The sequence below is a fragment of the Leuresthes tenuis genome, unplaced genomic scaffold (genome assembly GCF_036924035.1).
Source record: "Leuresthes tenuis unplaced genomic scaffold, fLeuTen1.0.hap1 SCAF_15, whole genome shotgun sequence".
In the NCBI taxonomy this organism is placed as follows: domain Eukaryota; kingdom Metazoa; phylum Chordata; class Actinopteri; order Atheriniformes; family Atherinopsidae; genus Leuresthes; species Leuresthes tenuis.
Window position 1 is genome coordinate 7,292,287 of NW_027325369.1, and position 21,924 is coordinate 7,314,210.

Genomic DNA, 21,924 nt, shown 5'->3' on the forward strand with positions numbered 1-21,924 from the left:
GTACAATCTACTCCTTACTGTGAGAAACTGCCAAAGCATATATCAGGGGTTTAATGATAGTCTATTCAGCCTTGAAAAAGAAAAAATAATTAGAACAGCAACCAAAACTTGGGCCCTAATAATAATGATAATGATAATAATAACGCCTTCAGGAACAATAGGGCCTTCGCAGCTCACTGCTCGGGCCCTAATAATAACGCCTTCAGGAACAATAGGGCCTTCGCAGTTCACTGCTCGGGCCCTAAATAGGCAATATTGTGGTTATTCCTCACGTTTTTTTTTAATTTATTTTTTAATTTATTTTTTTACTGCCATTCTGGTTATTAACTAATGGCCACCTTAGGATTGCATACCTCTGACCAGGGATGCAGTGTCAGGGGTGATATTTGTGACAGCCAGCCTAAAGTCTGTTGCGTGCTTTTGTTTTTATTGTCACAAGGGCGCTGAAGGCAGTCTCAGACAGGTATGTAGTACTGAATGGGAGAATAACCCTTGTAAACGCATGTTTAGCCATTCTGGGAGCAACAGTGTGTCCTTTCTCAAAACGTTTTTTTAATCTGTTCTCCAGGAAACATTTCTTTGACACTAATGGACAAAGATATGGACTCAAACAAAGAAAATATCTATGTAACCTTTCCATATTGCTGCAATTTAAAATTGTGCACCATTTACAAATCTGTCCTAACAAAAGACATAAAATGAACTCTCATCTGCATGTTTAAAACACAAAATCTCAGTGGACACCTATATTCATTGTATCTGGTCTTGTCCTAAATTTCAAGCATATTGAATGGATGTTTTGCAAGATCTGGAAAACATATTCAGTGTTGTGTTGCACATGCACCCTCTTTCTCAAGATAATCTATGGCAGATCTGGCTCTTACATCCTTATGATGCGGCTCCATGTGACTTGGGAAAATATTAGTAGTATTCATTTGAAGTATATTTTATTTGTGTTAGATTTTTCTTATATTTTTTTACTGTACACTATACAGTATTGATAGTGTAGTGGATAGTTATGTATATTTAGCAAGACCTATTGTAGGTGGAAGTGGGGCTATATCGTCTGCATTTTTTTTTTTTAAGCATGAAATATTTATGTCCAAGAAAAAGTTCCAAATGCCATAAGTGACTTGGTTTGATACAGGAGAGATGTTTATTCATCTGCTAATCCCCTTGGTAAATATTTGAATATAATCATAATTTAAGGGTAATCATAATTCTGAAGTGTAAATTAAACATATCTTATGTTATGTTTATTAATTCCAATATTTTTTGCATTACAATGTTATTCACGTGCAATCTAACATATTTTTCTATTCTTATGGATTAATATTTTTCGTCATGTTATATCTTCGTTTGACCACACTGGATGAAACCTGTTAGCATGATTAGGTTTACAAAAAAGAATGCAGCTAGTTGTAATGAGTGCAGCTAACAATGCTAACCTGTTGCACTAATCCAGACCATCGGAGCTGACCTCACTGGTTCCTCTTGTCTTGTGCCATGTGTGTTTGTCATGCTAGGCCGTATAAACGTGTATGTGTGTGTCTGTGTATGTGTGTGTGTTTGCTCGCAAGAGGATACATATTTGTGTGTGACTGTAGCTTTGCTCGTATAAATGTGTCTTAGTCTCACCAGTCTTCTTCTGTCCTGTCCTGTGCTTTCTCTCTTCTTGTATGTACATTTGTGTGTTTAGCTATCGGTACACAACGGAGGAGGAGTCCCAGTGCTGTTGCCTCTGAGATCTTCGAACCTCATCTCGGTAGCCACATTTTACAGGTAGGAATGGTTCTGAGTCTCTGAAATTGTTTGACTTAATTTCAATTAGTGTTTCACACTACACTTCGTATGAAGGCCTTCAGATAAATTTACTAGTTCAAAGCTGCATACATGTTTCTCAGTAAATTTTTTTGTGACTTCTTTTTCTGATTAATCATTTTTAGTTTATATCATATTGTTATATCTCTCGACTTAATGCAGAATCAGCATACACATATTGTATACAAACACACCTTGACTGCATTTACAACCCAAGCAAGGAAAAAATAATACACACACTCACATGCAAATCTCGCTCATGTTGTTCATATAAATTTGTCACTTTGCAAACATACATTTAAGAATAACCTTTTTTTTGTCAAGTTTGTGACTAGCTAGCTACATTATTGAAAACCTGTTAGACTGTTTGGCTCCTGTTAGGTTCCTTTGAGAACTTGGTCCATACACCCCTGGCAAAGAGTATAAAATCGCTACTCCTGAAGATTTTTATTCAGCTGTTTTTTTGTTCAGCTGACCGAGAATCACAGATATAAACTACTTTTTTTAACCACTGGAAGAAAATAATTGTGTTTTTCCTATTTTATTCATTAGAACTAGTCATAAATAATGTGAAAAATCAGCAAAAAATAGTATGTATAAGATTTTGGTCTCTAAATTAGTACTTTGTCAAGCCACCTTTTGTCAAGAAGGGAACTCTCGAGGTTCAGCTGACAAACTTGATTCAACAAAAAAAATTTAACATTTTAAACATTTCCATTTAAGCAGCTCAAGAGTTGTTGTAGTATTATGCTTAGGGTTATTGTCCTGGAAGGTCTCAAAAATTCTGGACTAAAACAGGTTTTCCTTAAAAATTTCCCTATGTTTAGCAAATCCATAATTCCCAACTTTCTGACCACTTTCCCAGTCCCTGCTGATGAAAAATATCCCCACAGCATCATGTTGCAACCACGATGAGTCACTGTGGGGTTGGTTTTCTTGGGGTCTTAAGAGGTGTTTCAGACATAGCATTTTCCAAGTTGGTTTGTCTCATACATATATGTGTGTATATTAGTTTTTTTTTTTGCCCCACTGGAGTTAAAGTAGCCCTGTGATGGACTGGCGACCTGTCCAGGGTGTACCCCGCCTTTCGCCTGATGACTGCTGGGATAGGCTCCAGCCCACCCGCTACCCGATTAACGGATTGACGGTATAGAAAATGGATGGATGGAGTTAAAGTAGCAAATTGACTTTATAATTTCTATCAGAGTGTGACTTTGACTCAACTGCAAATAGGGCTGTAGTGATACACTAATCTCACGATACGATACAATACATGGCATTCAGCGATACGATTTTATACGATTCGATTCAATGTTTATGCATTTAGCAGGCGCTTAAAAGCGACTTAGAGGTAGGTGGGTAGGGTAAGGGGGTCATGCAGGGGGTTTGCACCCAGGTCTCACACACGGAAGGTGGCAATCTTACCACCACACTATCCAGTAGTGGTAAGATTTGACATGACATGAATCATCACTGATTGGACTGGTGGTCCGTCCTTTGAACCGGAAGGACAGCACCGCCAGACAAACGGATACAAACAAACATGTCACAACCGTGTCTTCAGCGTACGCAGACTCATGTTTATGTTGTGAATATTACAACATCAACCTGCTTGTTTTACTTGCTAAATACCATATACATATATCCAAATTCTCTAATGAAACCATCTTTTGTAATTTTTGAGAAGGAGCTCAAACAATACATTACAACAATCCTACATTCTATAAACAGAAAAGCCATCAAAACCACTGAGTTATGCACCTTATATAAACTTTTTATGAATTGATTTATCACTGTTTTGTATAATGTGACCCCCTGGCATTGTTTTGTATTATGTTAATGTTCTGTGTTTTCACCAATTTCACCAGTTCTATGTTTAACGTCTGACTTTTCAGTAAAGTTTGCTAAAAAATCGATACTTTATTGGGAAACAAAATATCGATATATATCACGGTGTCGATAAAATCGCTCAGCCTTAACTGCAAAGACATTTTTATATACTCATTGCCAAATTCTTAAACACTTTTTGTTTTCCTTTGATGAATGATGATTTTACAATTTCTTTTTAAATTTTAATTATTTCTAGTCTTATTTCCTTTTGGCTTTTCAGAGGAAAAATTACGTTTTTTCGAAAATAGAAGGCCACCTCTAATTCATGCTCAGATTTTTCATCACATACAACTTTAATTATGCCTCAACATCCAGTTGCTGCTGCTGCAGTAAAGCTGAATTATTAAATGGAATTTAACCATATCACCATACTGAACCATTACCATACCCTTATTAAAGGTATTTGCAGTACCACAAAGAAGGTAAACACATATACATGTGACTGCGGTAATGCTGTCATTTATATTCCAAAAAAAAATTTATATTCCTCCCCATGCCCAGTTAGTTGTTGTGCACAAACACAACAGCCCCAAGCTGAAACCTTCCAATTAAAATATTGTAATGGAATATGTAATTATGTTATAAATGCTGTTTAGAAATGGCGACACACAAGTGGCTTTACGGAGAATCTGCCAGTGTAAATTTTTTCAAGCTTTACTTTGTGTGCAATTGAACATGGCATGGTTACATGGCACTCTAAAAATCCGATTAATGGCTAAATTACAAGAAGACTTAAGTTCATGTGTACACCGAAGTCTGACAAAAAATTGGACCAGATCGGGTTACTCGCAGTCGGATTAAGACCCCTTGAATAACTCGGTTGATAGTCACACTAAACGTGCTTGTGAAGCATGTGGTGAACTGGACTTTGCATTCTGCGCATGCTCGAGATTTTTTCGTGACCCGGACGTCTAAGGAGACGATATTACTGTTGTTGTCGCCGCTGTCGAAAAGAAATAAACAACGCGATGGAGAATGTGCTGTTGTGCATCGGGTGCAATAACCAGGCTCATTACAAACAAAATGTAGAGGGATGTCGCTTCATCTTGTTCTTCGTTTGCCATCTTTCTCGAATGCCTGAGTTTGTTGTTGGTGGTGGTGAAGAGGTAAACCGGAAGTGGCTCTATTACCACTAGCTGAAATGGGTACAGCGTCACCTATCGTACCTGGGTATGACATGCTTTGTGTCAGTGATTCAATTTATTCAATGCTATATAGCTTTTGATAATTACCCTTGCTCCAATAACGAGCATAATCCAACTATGGCTATAATCGAATTAATCTCATCATGTAGACCCACCGAATGTCTGGCTTGTCCTTTAATCAAATCACCTGCTTTGAATTAAACTGAAACCCATTATTGGGAGCACTTATCACCTATAATTAGTATGGGGACCATCTAAAAACAATCAGGGCTATGAAGTGCCAAGTCACTCACTTTACTGGGTGATACCTTTGTCTGCGTCTCAGTGGGGGATCTCAGCTGGGCGCAATCAATGAAATACGAGAACAGTTGCATATAATAAAGTAATCTATAACACTTAAAGCGACTGCCAAAGCGTCAACAAAAGCGTCAGCCCTCATGTTTGGCCCTTTCTTGTGTGAAGACAAGTCCATTGAGCAAGGCTAATGATCAAGGCAAAGCTGGCCTTTTGCCAAAGCAATGTGCCACAATCCATTTCCTATTATTTCCGGTTCGTATAGATGGCATTGCACTCCTAAAAGGCGTTGTAACCTGGTTAACCTCTGCCAAATACAACAAACCACAGTCACAGGAGCCTCCCCCTTGGTCAGGCTGTGGAACTGCCAATCTGCAGTGAACAGCAGATTTCATTGCAGATTTTATTGTTGCTTACGTTCCTGTCTCTGGACATCCTTGCTCTCACTGAGAACTGGATCACTACTCCATCACTTCTCCTCCTCCCAAGGTCACCTTTCACCACAGCTTCTGCAATTTGGCTCCCAACCACTTCTCCGCTCTCGCTACCTCTGCTCTTCCACCCTCCAGCACATCTTCCTCTTTGGAGCTTAATGGTGCCACAGTCTCCCTGTTCCACACTGTGTTCTTGTCTGGATAGCCTGTGTTGTCTATCCACCAAACCCTCTCGATGCTCCCAAGGGTTCAATGGTTTCACCCATGGTTCAATGATACTCACTGTAAGATGTTCATTGACCTAAGAACCGCTGAAAGGAGATCAAAACTCATTCTGACCTATCAAACCTCCGGTCCCTAGTTTCCTTCTCATGCAGTGATTTATTTTTTTTACAATTACAAGATTCACAGTGCTATTCTTTACCTTCAAAAGTTTACTCTTACCTCCAGCTTCTCCCCCAGCTACCAATCTCACAGTTGACAAATTTGCCTCATTCTTAACCGACAAAGTTGCAGCCACCAGCAGTCAATTCACTGAACTGTTCTGGCACAACCTGTCCCTTCTGGTCAAGGGCCTTACCGAGTTACCAACATATAGTAGTCCTACATCCCCCTCTTGGTCTCCCTTCGGCTCAGGGCACAACAAACTCCACATGCAGAAGTCCTACTGCCCTAAGAGAGACAGAGTATAACATAACACAAGAAAGAGATAGAAAATGTCAATGAAATGGAAGGGGAAAAAAGAAAGCTTGTGATGCTGTGGTGGCTCAGGTGCAGGACAGATTTTGGAAGAGTGATCACCACCTAGTTGCACTGCTTGTAGACTACACACTCTTCAACAATTCAGCAAATCGTTTCCAAGTGTTAAACTTGAATTTGCTACCAAAATCAGGCCAGTTGAGGTGGAAACTGAACTAAAGTCAAAAGAATTGCATTATTAATGTGTACTTTTGCATCCTTTGATGCGGCTCATTATTGTTAATACTGACCAAGTTGGTTGTACATGGCATAACAGAATAATTAGATGCTTCTCACAACTGTAGAGTTTGTTGTGTCCCACATAGCTTTTCATAACAGAAATGTCTCTACTGCTTTTACATGTGCAAGAAATGGGCTTTTTCTTTTTTGTCTTAATTACACATGATGAATGACAAACATTTAAAGTATAACTTGAAGCTTTAAAACTACAGGGGTTTGGTGTATAGAAATGCATACCAAGGTTTTCTAAAAAATAACTGAACATGTTTTTTGATGGTTCATATAAACATAGAATTGACTGCATGGACTGAATTGATAAATTCATGTAATTCTGTGTCTACTACAATTTTGCCGTCTACATCTATCTGAAAATCCATCAAATCTCCTGGTTATTAATCCTTATTTCTAAATTGAGCACTATGCATGGTCGCATTTGTTAATGCCGCAGTGTCAGTGAAGCCTAGCTCCATCAGCTTAGTTAAACTGTGTTCTGAAAGACTTGGGTTTGGGCAGCGCGAACGTACATAATATTCATAGTGATGAAAATTGCAAAATAAATTAAAGCTACAAACGACGATAAAGTGGCGCAATGGAGGGCCTCTGTGACCGCCGCATCAAACCGTTCAGGCACTACAACAAAGCATTCAGCACCACATCATTGGACACGACACTCAAACAAGGTATAGAGGTATTCAAGGTATACTCAAATAAATAAGAATATATTTATTCCTCCCACAGTGGGGAAATGTTTATGTTACAGCAGTAGCAGCAAGACATAAAAAAAGAGTAAAAAGAAAGTTCAAATAACGTTGTAAACACTATAAACAATTAACGATGTAGAACACAAGATATATATCTATGTATAATAGATATATATATATATATATATATATATATATATATATATATATATATATATATGTGTGTATATCCAGACTTGAGGGTCCTGGAATTGATGCCGTCTGGACCTTTGACTTTTCTTGCCTTATACTTATCAGGAGAATAAGGCAATAATCTTCCTTTTCAGCAGTCTCTGCACAGCCTTCAGCTCATCCTTATTTCCTTACTTAAAGGCCCTCTTCTTTTCCTTTAGTATAGCCTTTATGTTAGGGTTAGGCCAAGGTTTGTTGTCAGAAACACATTGTACTGTCCTGGTGGGTACAGTGTTTTCCACACAGAAGTTAATGTAGTCAGTTTGTTAGACAATCAATGTCTCCCCGTGAGAATCACAAAATTCCTTCCACACAGTTGTCAAAAGAGTAACACAGCTGGTTCTCTGTGGGAATATACACAGCTATCGCAATAATATGTGAGAATTCCCTCTGAAGGTAATATGGCCTCATGCTAACAGCTAGCAGTTCAATGTCCCAGCAGCAGAGCTGTTCTTTAATAGCGATGTGCCCAGAGTTACCCCATAGATCATTCACAAACACTGCCAGCCCTCCTCCTTACCTCTTACCACTTTCCTTTGTCATGTCCGCACGCAGGAGCTTGAAGCCATCCAGCTCCACGGCCATGTCCGGAGTGAGCGCAGTCAGCCATGTTTCAGTAAACATCATTATACTGCAGGCCCGGTATTCCCTCTGGTGCCGCTAACTCGTCCATTTTATTGGGAAAAGATCTTACGTTCCCCAGTGACAATGGATGGGAGGACAGGTCTGTATCTCCTCCTCCTGGTGTGGCGAACAACTCCGGCACGGCTTTCCCGTCTTCTCTTCTTCAGCTCGCAGGGAATGTTGGGTCTCTCATGGGATTGCACTACTGAGCCACGGAGCGCCAAAAGCTGGTTCCTACTGTTAACAATAGTACCATGGCTGCGTACGGGATCTCCGGACACGGTCGTAAACAGTGAAAGGAATAGGAAATAGACCAGAACAAGCACAGCATCTTTGGTCTCTATAGTGCAGTGATAAGTAAGTAAAAGCAAAAACGCATAAATAGTTAAAAGTAATAAAGGGAGACAGAAAAAAGCTCAGTAGTGAGTTGGAGCTGCTGTAACAAGCTACCACTGGAGCGTGCGAGCAGTCATCACATGGTGCTATTACAATGAGACAACCACTGTTATCCAAACATGTGCGAACATGTGCAGGTTGGGACCATTGTCAAGCATGCAAAATATGTCCCGTCCAACATCGTGGTAAACAGAATTATGGTCTGAATGCCGTGCCCCAAACACATTTGCTTTGCCAACAGAAGCTACATAGATATAAAGCTGCCCCTGATGCATAAGCCTAAAATATTTATTTATCTATTTATTCTTGTTGAAATGATATATTAAAGCCAAACCATACAGAACGGACAAAGAAAAGACAAGAGAATGGAGACAATTATGTAAAAGAAGAAACCATCAACAAAATCAAGACAAAACCCGAAAACCAACTGCTACATCTGTAGAGATTTAATGGAAAGCTCTGCGCTGCCTTTTTTTGCGGTGCTTTTCTCAATTTGTCCTTCTACTGGTGCTTCTTATGGTTCTCCACCTGGTTTTACAACAAACAACAACAACAAAACCAGCAGCAAGATTATGGAAACTGTGGATGGTAATAATTGAACATAAGTGAATGAGTGCATGTGTACGTGTGCATGTTCGTGCAAACACTATTTGGCATAGGTATGCCATGAACTGTGTTCAAATAATGGGAGTAGCGGGCCACACTGCACCTTCCCTGAGGGATGTGAAGCAGGCGAAGAGGGCCCCAAGACTCAGACAACCAGCAGCCCCATGGAGCACGGAACCCAGGCAGCCGACCATAGGAATAACCACGCCCCCACTCAAAAGACAGCAAAGGAAGGCCCTCGACAGAGCCCCCACAGTGATGCAGCAGGGGACCCAGGGAACCAGGAGCGACTGCGTGCCAGGCACTGGATACCCAAGCAGGAGTGTAGTGCAGGACCCTGGGCCCCATGAGTCAGAGAACCAACAAACCCTCTGGCAAAGGCCCCGCCAAACTCCAGAGAGGACGAGGCCATCCCAGACAACCAACAAAAGCAGGCCAGCACCCTCTCGGTCTTATAATTCTTGGAGAATTGCTGTGATAACCATGTGAACAAAATCTTGTGGCAGATTGTTTCAGATGGTAGGTAAGTAGTGACAATGATGGAGCTCCCCTCTCCTGCAAGTAGGGGATAAGGGAAATTAAGTCCATGAGAAGTTTTGCTGGGAGATTTTTTTTTTCTGAAAATATACCCTTCATTTTCAGAATTGTCTTTAAAGACTACCTACTTCTAGTCTGTATGAAATTGTGCATCAGAAGATCTTTGTTTTTTACGTTTTCATTTTGTGGTATTCCTTTTATTAATTTGCACCAAAATTTATATTTGAAAATGAGTTTGTGACAAAACAATTGATCATGATAATACATAATATGTGCATTTATTTGAATATACCGGAGATTGGACTGAAGAGAAGTTTGTGTGCAATCTGTTGGTTTCCTTAGCTAGGAAATTGTTTTTGAATTGGCTCTGTATAAATGAATTGGACTCATTAATTAATTGGATTTGATTGGATTATGATTACACTGAACTGAACTCCAATTGTCTTGAATTGGAGCCAATTGGCTCAATTCTAAAGGCATCTTAAGTGCCGCGAGAATGACATTTGTTATAATTTTGTACTATATAAATAAAACAGAATTGAAAATATATATACAGAATATATATATATATTTTTCAAATAACTTAGTTATATATAAAGTGCATGTCCAATGTTTTATTGCAGCGCTGATGTGAAGGCCTATTGTGTCTTATTAGTGTTTTATATTAGGGCCCGGGCAGTGAACTGCGAAGGCCCTATTCTTCCTGAAGGCGTTATTATTGTTATTAGGGCCCAAGCAGTGAACTGCGAAGGCCCTATTGTTCCTGAAGGCATTATTATTATTATTGTTTGCGAAACTTGCTCCAAACCACACCAATTTTTATTATTATTATATTATTTTATTATTTATTATTATTATTATTATTTCTTTACGAAACCTCCTCCAAACCACTGCAATTTTGGCAAGGAAGCCAGTTGTGGGGGGGGGAACGGCGCAATTTGGCGTTCACGAACATTGGCGCTGCAAAATGGCTCTGTAGCTCCACCTACAGCATTGCAATTACACCTAACAAATGGGGACATTTTGCCGTACCCTGACGAAATACACACATTCGTCATGCCCAGACGCACAGAAATGCCTATGGACACCATGGCGCCAGGTCCACAGGAAGTCGGTCATTTTGAGTGGAACATGCGTTTTGGCGCCATTTATGCCCGTTTCGACACCTCGCATTTGATTGAACTCCTCCTACATATTTCATGCTACAGGCTTCGAACTTGGACATGTTACTCTTAAGCCATAGGGGATTAAAAGTTATGGAAATCTTTCTCAAACCTTAAAGGGTGTGGCCGCGGCAAAACTTCAAAGTTCGACGACTGGCCATTGCTCGCCATGAAAAACAAAGAGGCTTATAACTCCCACATAAATTAACCAATCTACCCCAGACTTCATATGTTTCACTTGGGCTCCAACCAGAACGCATACATATGACCAAATTTACACATGCTTATAGCGCCACCTACTGGTGGCCAAATAAGTCACTTATAATTCTTATAATAATGTCCGATGTTCACCAAACTTCATAGGCTGCATTTGGGCTCCAAATAAGTCACTTATAATTCTTATAATAATGTCCGATGTTCACCAAACTTCATAGGCTGCATTTGGGCTCCACCCAGAAGGCATACATATGACCAAACTTACACATGCTTATAGCACCACCTACTAGTGGCCAAAAACGTCACTTTTCACGTCCGGCAGTACTACACCTGACTGGGATTCTCACATCCTGCTCTACACTTGATGGACAGCTGTGCTGTGCGGTGCGCATCGGACAGAGTCCAGCGCATACCCCGACGTGCGCATGTGCTCGGGCCCATTTATGGCTGCTTGCAGCTTTAATTTTCTGTCTTCTTCTTCTGTTCCTAAATTAATTTGTTTTTGGGGTCCTGAACAAGCTCAAAAATTTTGCATATGCCCCCAAGTGAATGCGTAAAATTATGCTTTTTGGGATCTTGTTAATTTTGGGGGGAAAATGACTCCACTGCAACACCTTTTTTGGTAGTCCCGTAACTGCAACTCCTAGAATTTCATAAAACTTGGCAATCTCATAGAACACATCAAGACCAAAAAAAAGCATTATCCCAAACCTAACAGGAAGTTGGCTACTTTGATTAAAAGACATTCAATTGTAACTAACCCCTCCTAGGAAATTTCCCCAGATGCTCTTTAGATATGTGTTATTTCAAATTTTCAAAAGTTTTTGGCAATGGGTGTGGGTGTGGCAGACCTTCAAACTTTGATGTTTCTCCATGAAACATGAAGTTAATATATCTACCACATTTTAAATTCAACCTGTACCAAATGTCACATATGTCATCATATTTGTCAATGTCAATTTTTTTTCATCGCCACAGTGCCATACATTGGCAACAGAAAGTCACATCTTGTAGTTATTACACTGTGAATATTCACCAGACTTTCTTCATAACAAGTTGATGACACTTTCTTCAGAAAATTGTGAGTTTTCGCTGAAGACTGTATCTGTGGGGCCATGGTGAATTTCAATATAAAGCCATGACAACAAAAGTCATTATTAATCATACATATTTAATTTGAATGGAGACTGATTTTACTGGGTGTAATCACTCTTACGCTTTGAACAGATTTATATGCATATGTCTCACCAACGCCACAGCCATGCCCACTTATAACAGGAAGTGATATCTTTTATATTTTGACATACAACGTTTGAACAGTTTACTCCTGACAATCAAAAGTTTGTCAAAATATGTCAAATCCTTTCATGATGTAATCTTATCAAAATTGTGCATTTCCACAAAAGAGTCATGTTCTTTGACTTCTCCAGTGCCTTCAACACCAAACAGCCTCCCATACTGAGAGACAAGCTTCTAGGTATGGGTGTGGCCCATCCCTGATATCATGGATTATAGACTATCTGACTGCTAGACCACAGTATGTCAGGATGGGGAAATGTGTTTCTGGAACGCTAGAATGCAGTACTGGGGCTCCACGGTGTACTGTTTTAGGTCCTTTTCTTTTCACCCTCTACACATCGGACTTTAGATACAACTCAGAGTCCTGCCACATACAGAAATATTCTGATGATACAGATGTTATGGTGTGGTGTTGTTCAGCCAGGACTCAGACAGACAGATCAAACTGCTCTCCCTGTACAGCCGCTGGTTCCAAACAAGCGTCTCCAGCTCGTCACACTTGTTTTTGCAGCGAGTTAGCATTTCCCATCAGCACCGAGGGCAGAAAAGGCTTGTACCTCCACTTTCTGTTGTGCCTCTTTGCCTTTAACTTAGCCCTAGCTCTGCATTCGGTCCAGCTTCCTCAGCTCAGTCGGAATATGTTTTTTCCGTGTCCAGTTCTTGACAGGGCCAACAGTCTACTTGTAGCAGTGCACATTGTCCAATAAATAGATAAATAAAAGCAAAAACCAGATAAAAAAAAACTACAAACTCAATAGAAGTGTCACGGTGCGTGGTGCGAGAAGGGACCCAGATGCAGTTCTTTTCCAAAAATCAAAAGGTTTATTTCCAAAACGGGGAGCAGGAACAAAAGGCGCGGCAGAGCCGGATTATCAAAAATACTTCGTCAACATAAAAAAAAGACACTAACAAAACCAGGCTATGAAAAAACACTGACTATGGCTATCTTAAACGGCTATGAGGCTGGCAATCAAACTTATCTTTTTCGTGGAAGCATGAAGGGATAGTGAGGTAAGGATTCTGCAGTGACTGAAAGGAAACCAGAAGACTAAATACTGTGGAGGGAGTGATCAGTGAATGAGGTGCAGCTGTGAACAATTAACCAGGTGACTTGAGTGAACTGAGATGGCAGGGGAAAAACAGGACTAGAACATAACTGAAACCATGATTAAACAAACTGTGACATAACATAAACTTCTATAGCAGACTGTGACAAGAAGTCAGTTAAAAAAAATCAATAAAAATCTCAGAGCTACTCAGACTTGCTGCCACGTAGACCGGCATATCCGGCATATAGTGATGTAAAAAGATGTTTGGCACAACAAAGCAGTTGTGATGAAAATCGGTTGCGAATATTGCATTTTGAACTTGTTCTATAGTGCAACCCTATTAAACCTCTAAGCGCCATGGTCGACTTAAGTCGACAAGATGGCGCCTTGAATAAAACGGCCCATTGTGGCAAAAATAACGTCATATTTTGTTCCTACTCTCCACTTCTAGTTGGCAGACATGTCACACTTCACCTTTGACGCAAAAAACGTCATCCTTCAATGTCATTTTTTTGAGCTACAGCAAGTTGAATCAGTACAAGTTCCTCACCGAGCGAGTACGTCATTGAGCTACAGCAGCAGAGCGATATAGTCAGCATTAGCGAGTATTTTTTTCCAATAATCGCACAATGTTCACTAAAAAGTTTACCAAAAGCGCTGGGTCTTCTATTCGCTAATCCTTATTTTGAAGGGGAAAATCTACCTTCAGAAGATGACAGTCAGCTGTTAGCTAGTCCCGGCGCTGGTGGCGACACGTTCCCACGCCGCGTCCCTGCCTCACCAGCAGTTGGACAAAGTGTTTCCCTATACCGAACACCAACTTCAGATCCTTTGCCCAGCAATGTTGGTGGTGAGGAAATTGTTTTACGGGGTCGAAGTTTGCATCGAGGAGTTAGCAGGGATGGTAGTACTGGAGGGAACAAGGCTGGGAGTAATGTGGGTGTTCTGTCTTTTTATCGAGCTCGCCAAGTGAACGCTGTGCTTTCTGACACGGTGCCTTCACAAAGTGTTCGCGATCGCCCAGCCAGTAGCTTGACAAATCTGATGGACATGTCAGACGTGGTCAAAGTTTCAGTGGGAGAGCTGGGGGAAAACGTAGCGCCGCAGTTCATGCAGACGCAGCCATGCTGTGTCTGTTCACTGACCGGAGCGCGTGTTGGCGCACTTGGTGGAGCCATGACAGGAGCGCATTTAGAGGCAGACGCGCAGTCACACAGCGCAGAGCCAAGTCAGCCAACATGCGTCTCACTAAACCAGGTTATGGACATGCAGGCTTTGAGTATTTGACTGATCAGGTGGGGTACAAAAATTAGATAAAGCCATTTGATGAAACAGTTGGATATCAGGGGGACAGAGAACTATCCGATGCTGATTCGGCCCTAGATTTTTTGTCACTTTTTCTCAATGATGATTTCTGGAATTTATTGACTGTAGAAACAAATCGTTATGCCCATCAGTTTTTAGCCTCCCATGAAATCAAGCCACATTCAAGATTTCACCAGTGTTCTGATGTAACTGTCAGTGAAATTGAAAAAACGCATCAGGACAAAACACACTACCAGTGGGTACAGATGAATGAATACACCTGTGTGTGTTGATGATTATAATTCATTCATGGGGTGCGTTTACACTGCAGATAAAAAAAATGAAGACCTAACTCTTTCCCCACAGATCAAGAAAGTGATATAACAGAATTTTCAATGCTATTCTTAGCATAAGTATGGTGAATGCTCACATAATTTACTGAAGCTACTCCAGCTCCTCACAAGTCTCTGAAGGTCTTTGTGTAAGACGTGGTAACTGGTTTACTGGAAGGCTACTACAGGAAAGAGAGCCATAAAGGGAGGAAGAAGTCATCGGGAGAAATGCCACAGAGACTCACTGAACGTCACTTTCTGTATAAGGCTGGTGACCACCCAGATTGTGTCGTATGTTCTGATCGAACCCGGCCTAAAGGCCGCCGTCAGACAAAATACAGGTGTAGGCAGTGTGGGGTGGGTCTTTGTGTGGTACCATGCAATGAGAGGTATCACACCATAAAAAACTACAAACAGTGTCACCTGGATGGATAGGCATAGGCCTATTTTGACCTCTGTGGGCAAACGTGAGGTTATCGCTCATGTGCATTTTTTCGGCCATTTACTAGAAATAATTTACAGTGTTGGTTTACTCTTTGCTATTTTGCATTGTCTAGCGCATTGAATATAGAATATTGAATATAGCACAGACATTCATTGGGGCATATTTGGGGAAAAAGGCTGCATTTCAGACCGCCAAGGCCTCCGCCTTCGGCTGCTACCCAGCTCACATGGCACCCGACCCCCTTGGCCCCTCCCACGGATGGTGAGCCCGTCGGAAGGGGGACCCACGTCATGGTTTCGGGCTATGCCCGACCGAGCCCAATGGGCACAGGCCCGGCCACCAGGCGCTCGCTGCCGGGCCCCACCCCCGGGCCTGGCTCCGGGAGGAGGCCCCGGTGTCCCATATCCGGGCAAGGGATGACGAGGTCCAAATTTCTTTTTCATCATAATGAGTCTTTTGAGCTGTTCTTTGTCTGGTCCCTCATCTAGGATCTGTTTGCCTTGGGTGACCCTACCAGGGGCTTGAAGCCCCGGGCAACATAGCTCCCAGACTCATTGGGGCACGCAAACTCCCCCACCACGATAAGGTGACAGCTCAGGGGGGAGTATTTCTATGTCTCTCGGCTGACCTGGGAACGCCTCGGGGTCCCCCCGGAAGAGCTGGAGGAAGTGGCCGGGGACAGGGACGTCTGGGTTTCTTTGCTCAAGCTGCTGCCTCCGCGACCCGACCCCCGGATAAGCGGCAGATGATGGATGGATGGATGGATGGAGGCTGCATTTCATCATTGAAACATGAAAATTTCATAAAAATTCTATAATCCAAGATGGCCGCCACCCCATGACGTCATAATATGCAAATTAGGTGTGCCAATTTGCTTCCTATATAAACTTTGGGTCATCCTTAACATTTCTCTAATTTACAGAAAGTCTATCTCCTATCAGTTTTAAGATATAGCCTTTTGAAATTTATTTGTCAAAATCAAGGATTTTCTAAAAAAAACCTCTGGCGCCTAAAGGGTTAAACCTTGTCTGACATTGTAGGCTATGTGTGTGCAAGAGTTTTTGCCATGAAGTCATTTTGGGAATTATTTTGTTGTGGTAAAATAGTAGATAGTGTTGTTGTATGTTGTGGTACGCCTGTTGTTGAAATGTAATAAGTTGATTTTCATAATGTGTATCATAACCCATCCAGTCAGTATCACCACCAGCCGTCACTGTTGATCACAGTCCCATACTGAACACAAACACATGCTAAATTGTTTTATCACCAAAGGCCACCCTGCCAAAACAGGAATATCAGCAAATATCAGCAAAGCAGGAATACACATGATATGAACTATTTAATAGACTATAAAGCCACTCCAAAACATACATTTCAAACTTTGCTCAGTTGTTCCTTATTTGTTTCAATATGTCCCAGTCTAAATGTTATCATGACTACTCACTTTATAATTATTCCTGTTAAATGACAGTCCTTCACCATGACACAGAAAAATTAAGTTACTCAGAAGTGCACTGTCCTACACAACTCCTAATTTGCATGAATGCTAATAGTGCTGGCCTCATCATGTTTGTATATCAATATTGACACGTGTCCTCGTTGTCATGGAATGGCTGATCAGATGAAGCCATCCTTCAAGCACCATGCCAGCCAGTGAGCCAGTGCCCGAAATCCTTGATGTGGTGCTCACCGGGGCCCTTGGTTGTGTCACTGTCTTTTCTGTCTCAAATGTGTTAGTGCGTCATTGAAAGCGTGCTAATTTGTGTGCGCGCAGCCTTTTCAGCTGAGAAAGAAAGCCAACATGTTGGCGACAAATTGGCCTCATTAATTTCCAGCTTAATTGATTGTGAGAAGTTTAAGGATGACATTTTAAAAAACCCTGGTGGACAGGGCACAGCATGATTGATATAGCAAAAACGAGAGATTAGGCCTGAGTGCTTGATAATGCTTAATGAAGAGAAAGAGAGAGAGAGTGAGCTAGAGCCATCATTAAACTGCACATGTATAGCCTCATATTCTACCGTGAAGTCTGGCCTACTGTTGTGTCTATTTGTATGAACGTAATTTGTTATCGAGATTTGTGCCTGAACATATATATATATATATGTATATATATTTGTGGAAAAACTTGCTATTCATATGTATCAGGCAAAACATTTCACAAGTGATGTCTGTGTTGATTTTTATCAGTTTTTGCTTAAGCTCACTTTTACATGTAAAATCTGAACTAGTATAGATGTATAAAGCTATGTGGATTTTACTTTAAAACTAAAGTAAAGTAAAATATTAATTCATAATGTACTTTATCTATACATAAGATTATATCTTATGTAAAATTTAATTTGTACTTCATGAAGGAGAGTAACAGCGTTTGCTGTAGGTCTGAAGCAGGGTCAAATTTCATGACTTACTTATAGATACAAAGACAGGGTGTTACACAAAAGTGGACAACCTGCATGGGACAGATGCGTTTTTCAGTTGCTAACTTAACCTCTAAAGCCACCTCAGTTGCAAACAACTGACATAACCAAGGAACCTTTCCTATAGATAAACAAGTATTTATCATATGGAAAAACACAGAATAACACACAGATTCTCTGTGAACTAGAAAACAACACTCAACACATGCTAAAGAAGAATTAATAATTTTCTATCACAATGACCCTGTTCTAACTTTCTGGCTGAGGATAATCAGATCAGTTCTTTGCAAGGATCAAGTTAAAACTGGCTCCAGCACCAGCCCTGACACAATAATGGAGCTGTTTTGGTCAAAAAGGGGTCACTTATTCCCCTTTTTGACCAAAACAGCTCCAAAACCGAAGTTTTAGATGGATTGATTTTATGCAAAGCCTCAAAGATAGAGTTAAAAATCATAACCAACACCTCCCTCACTTTTTACCTTTTCTAGTGTACTCACATTGAGCCAATATTTGACCTAAATCCTCAAGAAAACTTACTAGCCATAAGAATATGAGAAAAAAGTTGCCCACTGTAACAATCTTGGTAACTTACTATAAGGCTGAAAGGTGAACAAAATATGACTTCACAGTTAAGTAGTTTACAGTTAAGTAGTTTACTTCAGTTCTAGAATGGTGCTGCACCAGTGGCAACCTGCTGCAGTAGCTTTGACAGATGCAACTTGAGATTTTCTACTTTTCTACTATGAAATAACAGTTCTGCTGCAATGTTTTCTGCTAGTATTTCTGGGATTTCTTACATGTTAATTTATTTTTTATCCCTGCCCCATCTTGGAATGTGTAATGCGATCACGTGTGGTCACTCTCTGATCCCTTTATATTCCTTTTTATAGTTAAAACAATGTAGTCAGGTGCCCTGGTGGCCCAATAGCGGTGGCAACACCCATTCCGAAATCCCGCCATTCCGACATCCCGCTATTCCGACATCCCACCATTCCGACATGCAAACGTCCCACCATTCCGACATCCCGCTATTCCGACGTTCAAATGTCCCACCATTCCGACAAGGCTTTCCGTATAAGGAAATGTGCGTTACTCAACAGGTGAGTCCCTTCTGTCTGTTCATGCAATTTATATGTTTAACACATGTTTACAGACAAGCGTTATTAAAAACACAAAGTCTCGGCAACTGGAGGAGGAGAAGCAGTCCACGGTGGTTTTCAATCACACACTCCAATGCCACTTGTTTCAACTTCCGAAAATTTAATCCAGGAAAAAAAGGCTTACAAACATGGACGGCTCCATAACACGCACAAGAATCCAAAAGAAACGAAAGTTAACTAAAAGAAAGCAAATAAACAGCATGAAGTGGTCAAAATTGGTTTTACGCATGCCTATGTGCGTCTGGCACATGCGTCTTCGGGCTCTCCCACGTTGGTTTGTGGATGAAAGCTATATGTTCAGCTGTAATGTCACGTAAAAACAATCTCTACATGACATCTACTCCCAGGTGTGACCAGTTAGGTCCTTAAGATATCAACAGGCTGTATAAAGCCTTGCGCAACGGCTGTGTGTTTGTGCCAAATGCGCAAAGCCCATCCGCGCTTCCAAAAATTGGAGCGAGTACTCATAAATCACGTGAATAACATGAATAAACGTTTTTACTGCATTTTGTTGTGTTTTATACGTTCAATGTTGTCATTTCTCTTTTCTGCTATTGGTAAGGCAAGGCAGAGTGCTCGCAACTGTGTCCTGTGCAGTAGCCGTGATATCTGTAATTGCAATTATTACTTTTGCATATGATGACAGCGTGCAAAAGACGCATGGGCTCTGTGGAGAGCTCCGCTCCAGCTGGCTGCTGTAGCAGCTCACTGACACTGTAATTCTGCTTAATCAGTTTCAGTCTCGCCAGAGTTACATTAATATATGTATATTTATATTTGAAATTCAGGGGATTTTGATAATAGATTATTAAAGTTTGTTTGCGAGGCCTCTGTGGCCTCTGCATGTGCAGAGTTTGTGCGGCAAACTTTAGGGCGTATTTGCGCCGGCATATCATTAGTGCAAAATGTTTTGGGTAAAAAATAGGCTATTAAAAGGAACTGTCGGAATGGCGGTATGTTAAAAAAAATAAAAATACCGCCATTCCGACCATAGGAGGAAAAAAGTGTCGGAATGGCGGGACGTTTGATAAAATATTAAGTGTCGCCATTCCGACAATTGGAGACCCATGTCGGAATGGCGAGATGTCGGAATGGCAGCATGTAACCGCCCAATGGTTAAGGCGTATACCATATAACAACTATTTCTGGCCATGGGAACCATCACATGAATTTCTTGAGGCAAAAGATCAACATTGAAAACATGTTGATTCTGTATCAAATAGGGAACATGAGAAAGTAAAAATGAAGGTCTTAAAAAATCCTTTTATAGTAGGTTAATTTTAAATACATCCATAAGTGAACAGGATATTCAAAATGTGCTTATTTCCATCCATTCTGCCATACAATGGCTACATTTTTAATAGTAATATTCAACCTAAGTAACCTATTTAGTGGATTAGATAAACAAAAAAATTAACTCTGACCAAAAATAAACAAGCTAAACAAATAAACAAGCTCTGAATATTAGGGCCATGTCGATCCAACTCAGCATAGAAACAGTTCTTGGGGTTGATGTTTGAGAGTCTGTGGAACTCTGCACAGATCATCAAAAAATTTAATTACTTTGTTAGACTGTAGTGTGTGTGTCAAAAAATCAGACAAATGGCAATGAAAAACACCAGACTATGAACACTTGTAAGCTTACCACAACCTATTTATAGTAGTTTAATCTACATTTGAGTAGAACCATCCAATGTCTCACAGACAAAGTTGCACAAAAGAATTATGCTAAATAGATCTGCTCAAGAAAATAATTTTTATTATTTTACCTGTGACTCCATTTTGAGTGCAAGCCAGCAGTCCAGGATCTCATCTACAGGGGGAATCACTGCTGACGACCTCTTGGCACTGCATTAATTGTCCAATCAGGGGAAGGTTCTTGTCAGTCTGTCAAGACGACCTCAGTCTTAAAATCTGCAACTTCACAGTTTACATGATTACTACTTTAATGAGCATTGAAGGAGGAATACACATTAGTACAGTAACGATAATTTTACTATCAATCTACCATCTCATTTTTTCATGTTGTTTTAAATGTGTTTTTAAGTGACTAAGAAGGGTATGTTCAGATCGTAATACACAAAACCTTAGAACACCCTTATTTTGGTGAAGGATACAGTTGCAAAAATAAAGCTAGTGATTTTCTATTTCTTTGTACATAGTTGCATGCCGAAATGTTAAATGGTGAGGAGCAACAGTCCACATGTAGCTATTTTTTTTTTCACATCACTTGTTAGAATATTTTTGGAAAGACTTCTTCTCTCTGGAAGTCAGATGAAGTTGCTGCGAACAGACCCAAGTCAACGGTACTTGGCCGTAACTGTGGCGGAGTTCATTCAAACAGACTAACGTTACAAGCTAATTAAACTGACCTTAAAATGTGCACAACATGTACAGCGTTGTTGAATTAAATTAAGCTAAAACCTCAATGAACACCACTAACGTGACGTTAACTGAAACAAGCCCAATTATGCATTACAATGCAGTGCCGATTAAAATACGGTCACATGCCGTCATTTTCTGGTTAAAGAATAAACTTGAAAAGCATGCACAACTACTGCAACATAAACTGTACACTTCAAAGGAGGAACAATTAAAACACTGGTTTCTGCTTCACACTTTTGTCAAATCTATGAAATACAATAACAAAATGCATTAGTAAAGAGTGCTATGTTAATTAACCATAAAGATAAATACAGTGATTAAACCAATGAATAATTTACCAAAGTGAGGCACTGTGAGTGAGCTCTGACAGCATTTTGCATCACGTGCATCTGGGCAATATAAAAGCCCATGATCAGGGTCGCTTTAAGTCATTTTGAGCAGGGGGTCCTGGAAAAAATTGAGCCGATCGTTATGGAAAATTACACTTTGCTAA

The 21,924-nt window shown here is 40.5% G+C and overlaps 1 protein-coding gene across 1 annotated transcript in view; it reads left to right on the forward strand.

Annotated features, from left to right (window-relative positions):
* The window catches only part of npas3 (neuronal PAS domain protein 3), a 488,496-nt gene that overhangs the window by 288,101 nt on the left and 178,471 nt on the right, over positions 1-21,924 (forward strand). Inside the window, exon 4 of the mRNA XM_072365469.1 lies at positions 1,700-1,782. Within this exon, the coding sequence (XP_072221570.1) occupies positions 1,700-1,782 (83 nt within the window). The remainder of the gene's footprint in view (positions 1-1,699; positions 1,783-21,924) is intronic.